This window comes from Condylura cristata, unplaced genomic scaffold, assembly GCF_000260355.1.
Source record: "Condylura cristata isolate star-nosed mole 26May11 unplaced genomic scaffold, ConCri1.0 scaffold00019, whole genome shotgun sequence".
NCBI lineage: Eukaryota > Metazoa > Chordata > Mammalia > Eulipotyphla > Talpidae > Condylura > Condylura cristata.
The window spans coordinates 40,148,476-40,154,475 of NW_004567120.1; the positions used below are offsets into that span (position 1 = coordinate 40,148,476).

Genomic DNA, 6,000 nt, shown 5'->3' on the forward strand with positions numbered 1-6,000 from the left:
ATGTACTGGTGCCTGCGCGCCTCAGGGACAAGCAGGTCTGCAACAGCCAGCCTTGGCCGGGCCCCCATGCTGCATACAGCCAGCAGGTGACTCCGTATTGTGGACATTAAAGAACTAAGCAAAACTCTGTCTGCAGACACTGGTACTGCCCAGTGTAGGAGCTCCAGAGACTTCTTTGTAAAGCAGCCTGCAGAGCACTTCACAGTCCTCTCCCCCTTCCCTCATACTGCTCCTTGGGGGCGGAGCTTCTAAGAATCGCACTTGGCCTAGGGTGCTGACTGTTGTTTGGAGCCAGCTGTCCTGGTGCTTCCCACAAAACACTGCTGCTAGAGCCATGTTGCACTCAAGTCTTTCTAACTGCCAGTACCCATTGTGGCAGAGGCTGGGAGGGCATCGTCATCACCAGAGTTGCTTTCTCGGAAACATCACAGCACTTGTCCTCTTACAGTCAAAGGAAGAGCTGCATGTGCAGGTACCTCACTGCCAGAGGAAGACCCGCCCACCTCCCGTGCCAAGTCCTTGCTGGTTGTCAGAGGCAGTGCATTGGTGCTAGGGCAGGAGAAGGAGGGATCATTCTATGGCCTCACCCTGCAGCCCTGTGTCAGTTGGTAGATGGGGGGACTAAGCGCCTTCTAGGCTGGGGCCTCTGCAGAAAGGTGCCGTGATGGCAAAACCTCTAGGATGTCCTCTGGAAGAGTGGGGGCGGTGGAACTGGTTCCAGTCCACTGGGGCTCCCACCATGTTCACTCTGTCCAGCCTCGCTGTGGCCAATGGGGTTCTAGTAGGGCTCAGTGTGATGACAGAGGCCTAAAAGCTCTAAAATCCAGTTGTTGCTCTCCCCAACCAGCCTAATGAGGCTCTCATCCTGTTCCCCAGGAACACTCCATCCCCTGTGTCCCTCAACAACGTCTCTCCCATCAACGCCATGGGGAACTGTAACAACGGCCCAGTCACCATCCCCCAGCGCATCCACCACATGGCTGCCAGCCACGTCAACATCACTAGCAACGTGTTACGGGGCTACGAACACTGGGACATGGCCGACAAACTGACAAGAGAGAACAAAGGTATGCTTGTCTATCGACCTATTTTTCACAGACCAGGGTGGAGCTAACAGTGCTTGAAGGGCTTGAGTTTCCCATGGTCGCTTTATCTGTCTCTCTAGTTCCCAGGGCCTAGAGGAGGGACGAGCCCTACCTCAGGGCTGACTCAATGACTTGTTTCTGCTGAGAGAGTAGAAAAGGCCAGGAATTGTGTTCCCTTTTAAAGCTTAAACTAATCTGCACTGTGATATGTTGACAAGTAACTGCCTCAGATTTTTCACTCACCAGTAACATCAACACAGAAACAAGCAAAAGAATTATTTGCCAGTTAATTAGGATCCTGTTGGCTTCTGTCGTCAACTCTAATCTTTTATTTTTTGGACTGGTTGAACTAAGGCCTTCTGCTCGCCCCCACCTCCACCCCCGCTCTGGGGCTCCGTGTCACGTGGCCTGCATGCAGCGGTGTGGGTCTAGTGGCTTCCACACAAGGAGAGCCAGGGCGTAGGCTCGGCTCCTGCTCATGGGAACACTTGAGGCCTACAATGTCAGGAGACCCTGCTTGCCAGAGAGTGGCGCTTGTCGTTAGAGACTGCTGCTGGCTGGCTGTCACCCTCACTGTCACATCGGTTACAGTGAGTACTCAGTGTCATAAGGAGGGTGCACAGCCAGCAATAAGCCCACTTTCGCCCCGACCAGTCATTTGACTTGACTGGTTGTGGCCCAATAGTCAGAGATAGCCCTGCTCTGAGTACCACAGCCAATGTGGCCTTTGCTGCAGAGAGGCGACCAGCAGTCAAGGGCAGGAGCAGGCAGGTATCAGCATCCTCCACAGTCTAGCAGCCGCTGCAGGGCACGGTGTGGCGTATGTTGCCTGGAGGTTGGGTGCTGCAAGGCCCCAAGCAGTGATAGGGCTTTCCAGAAACCAGGTTGGGGCTGCAAGTCACCTAGGTGCAGGTTGGGGTTTTGTTAAACCCCAACGGTTTAACAAAAAAGGACTGACTGTACTTCCTGGCCTGGTTTTTCTCCCAAGCCCTCATGGCCCAAGCAGCTCTCCGTTCCTTTCCTTCCCTGGCCCCGGGATTGCAACCTGCATCCCTTCTCTCCGAAAATCCACTGCTCTAGCCTCTAGGAGCTTGTCTCCAGTGTCTGATGGAGGAAAGAAGCAGGACTTCCCAGCCCCTCCCCTCCATCTATCCTTACCAAATTCCCACCTGTTCTCACCAAATTCCTACCTATTCTTACCAAATTGCTCCGCTTGCAGTGAACGAGGAAGCACGCAGATCTGGGAGCCTGAGCGTTTCAGCCTGAATCCTGTGGGGTCACCCACTGGCTCCATCAAGTTAGATCTGTAAGCTGAGTCCAGCTTCCACACCTAGAATGGGCAATAATAATAGGAGGAGAAGGAGGAGGAAGGGGAGGACAAGGATGAAACCCTGCAGATAGGTGCTTTCTTTCCTTTCCCCAGTGCATTCTATATGTCTGTGTAACCCACAGAGTCGGGGGTGACCAAAGCACATACGCAATTTGACACCTTCCCTCCACCCCACCCACTCCGCCCAGCTTGACACTCATGCTGACCCCCGGGACTGCCCTCAGTGACCCACACAATAAACGGTTCTTGTGGACTTTTCTAGACTTCTGGAAGTCCACAGACAACTGACCTCGACAACTAGACCCAAGCAGGGGTTCTAGAAGTGTCAGCCAAGGCATAAGCATCTCGAGACTTGCCCAGCTTGTCTGACCCCGTTGCCCAGCTAATTTTGTATTGTGAACTAGAGGGCAGTTCCCTCCTGGTGGGTTCCCGTCCACACGCAGCCATTGCCAGGACCTGTCCAAGTGCGTCCTTCTAAATTATCCACAGCGTGAGTGGTGGGTCAAGGAGCCACCCACGTCCTGTCTGACGCTGAATCTAGACACCATCATTATACCTCAGAAAAGCTGTCCTAGTCAGGCTACCGTTGGACTGTCAGCCTGGGGAGGCTCCACGGTGCAGCGTCACTTACCAGATGCTGGTCACTTCTGAACTGCTTAGGGGGTGTCATTCTTTGCACATCTGTCTTGTCCACAGAAATAGGGAAGCCAAGGGACCTCCTTTTGCACCAGGGACCTGCGTCCCTCTGGAGGCAGCCGTGTCCCAGTTGTGCATTGGACATGTGAGCTTGGCTGCCCCTGGGCAAGGTCCGCTCCCCTGTCCACCCGTGTGGTGCTAAAATGGGCCAGTGGAATGGATGCCTCATCCTGGCCTTTGCTCTAGAGGCCTCTTCCCCACGTCCCCAAAAGCCGCAAGTGCTCATGAGAAGCGATTACTAAGATGGCAGCCTGGGCATCTGTTCAGGAATGCCACAGCAGGCTTGACCCAGAAGACCCACGGGACACGCCGCCCCTGCCCAGCTGGCAGCCTCTTGACGATGAGTCGGTCCTCTCCCCTGTCCCCTAGTACCACATTACAGAAAAACTGCTTTAGGTGCCAAAAATCATTTGCCGCTTTATCAGCAGAAACTACTTTTATTGCCTAGTACAGGTTAAAAAGTATCGCATAATCAAATGAAGCTGATGCCAAGAGAAGGAGCCCATATGTTAAACACAGCGTGGCGAACACACGCGTTGTCTGGTGAAGTTCCATCTGGCGGGCGGGCGGGCAGGGGGCAGGTGGGTGCTTGTAACCGTGAGTGGAAACTGCACTCCGGCAAGACAGGGGAGTGTCCCAGCCCCGTAAGGCACTGCCCAGAGCCCCGAGCCCAGCGCCAGGGGATCCCCTAGCCAGCACTGCTGGCTCTTTCAGCAGCTACCCAGAGGGCATCCGTGGGCCCTCTCACATGAAGGCCGCCGCAGCACCAGCCACCTCAGTGCAAACGTGAACAAGGAAAGCCTGGCACATTCGAGACATGGCACAGTTTCTCCTCCAGCCCCCCCCACGCCCCCCCAAGTCAGACTTCCTAAAACGTGTGAGCAGCGTGGCCGCCACGCTGCCCCTCCCCCAAGTCCTCAGTGGCCAGCCAGCACGCGGCAAATGCTAGTCGCTTCTCTCACTTCTCTTCCCCGAAGTCACTGCTGCCGAGACCCGCCCCCAGTTGGACCCTGTCCACCCGCCCACACACTCCCTGGGCCTTGGGTGGTGAGGCGGCGGCCCTGGCTGTCCAGTGCGCTGCCTGGGTCTACAGAAGCCCAGCAATGGGGCTTTCAACAAAACGAAAGGACACGATTTTCAATTCAGGAACATAATGACTAATGGTCTGACCTCATCTAGACCTTGGCTCCCTGGGCTTTGCGTACGCGGACCCTAATGCCTAATACATAGATGCCGAGGGTAGAAACGCCTACACCCCGCATATAGTAGAGGTTGCAGTACAGTTTTCTTTCTGTGCCTAGTTTTAGTGTCTTCACGTGAAGACTTTTATTTCCGTGTGCTCGTGGCCATATCACACAGATATCTACAGGATTGTGAGTGTACTGTGAGAATGTCTCGGGAAATGTACAGTGAGTGAAAGCCCCTTAAGGCTTTCACTCATTGTACATTTGTGGTACTCCTCAAGATCACACAAAAGGCCTTCGCCCACGGAGTTTGGGGAGCTGCAGGGAGCGCTGCCCGCAGGGTGGCGCTGGGATATTGCCACAATCGCTCTGAGAGGCCTGACCCCGCTGCTCTGACTTTCAGAATTCTTCGGCGACCTGGACACGCTGATGGGGCCTCTGACCCAGCACAGCAGTATGACAAACCTGGTCCGCTACGTTCGCCAGGGACTGTGCTGGCTGCGCATTGACGCCCACTTGTTGTAGTGGGTGCTCCCCCACCTCAAGCATCGCCGCCCATCGCCTACCTCTACCAGAAGCACCCCCGGTCGCTGGTGGAACGCCTCTCATTTGGGAAAATTCTCTTTGATTCTGTTTGTTTTAATATGCTTCTTTTGATATCTGTGAAAACCAGAAGTCATTGTAAGTGGACACTACAACTGGCGAGCAGTGTATGTTTTATTACTTAGTCATTTTTCACTCTTTTATATGCATTTGTCGGATCCCACCATCCTTTTGTGCTTGATGAAATGACCCAGTCAGTCCCTACAGTCTTACGTCCACACTACCGAAAAGGAAGAATGGAAAGCATTGGTGATGACAGCAGGTTCTAAAAATGAAATGGCACATACGTGCATGTGTGTAGATGCACAGGTCTCCATTTCGTTTCATGCCCTCTATGTGAACTTACACACAAAGGACCTGCAAAGATTCGGATTTTCAGCAATAGCCGTCCTCAAACTGTGCTCTGGTGTCCAGGAAACAACGCATTTCAGAATCCACTGTCAAACTTTTATGGTTCCCACAGACTCAATCTTCAGGTGAGAATTTCCATTGTCAAAACCCAGCAGTCAGACAGCATAGCAGAAGCCTCCTATCCAGGCTGGTGAGGAGATAAATGAGCACAGCAGGCCACTCTTCAGCTGAGGCTGTGGCCACACCCAGGGGCTCGTTTGGGGTCAGCAGCCCTCTCCTGGATCCCTGTTTTTTAAATTTGTATGGTGAGAAGGAGCAGCGACGTTCATTTTGACAACTCCGTGACATCAAGTGGCACAAGCATTTTTGAACTCCAACAGGTGAAGCATACATCCTCATCTGGATTCTCTGTGTAAAGTTCTCCTTCTGAGGGGCAACTGACTGGGTTTCCGGCCTAGTGGCCAACATGCTACATTTCAGTTTTTAGTGAGGAGAGCCAGGAGAGACCTGGAGCACACCCAAGTACGTGGACCCTTGGCCACTTTTGCAGCTGGTAGGTGGGCCCATAACTGGCGGGACTTTTTTTAATTGTACTCTGTTCAAGTCTCTGGAAACAAAGGTCAGGTGATCACTACCTAGAAGAATCTACAGTTTGCTTCCTAGTGGCTTTCAAATTCTGGACTGCCCTAATTATTGTCCACATTTCCTATTTTATGGGCTTTTTTGTTCTTCTTCTTTTGTCTTTTTCTTC

At 53.1% G+C, this 6,000-nt stretch overlaps 1 protein-coding gene across 1 annotated transcript in view; it reads left to right on the plus strand.

Annotated features, from left to right (window-relative positions):
* The window catches only part of AFF2 (AF4/FMR2 family, member 2), a 276,581-nt gene extending 271,691 nt beyond the window's left edge, over positions 1–4,890 (plus strand). Inside the window, exons 18-19 of the mRNA XM_004685860.1 lie at positions 877–1,067; positions 4,699–4,890. Of these exons, the coding sequence (XP_004685917.1) occupies positions 877–1,067; positions 4,699–4,820 (313 nt within the window). The 3' untranslated portion in view covers positions 4,821–4,890. The remainder of the gene's footprint in view (positions 1–876; positions 1,068–4,698) is intronic.
* Positions 4,891–6,000: the final 1,110 nt, after the last annotated feature.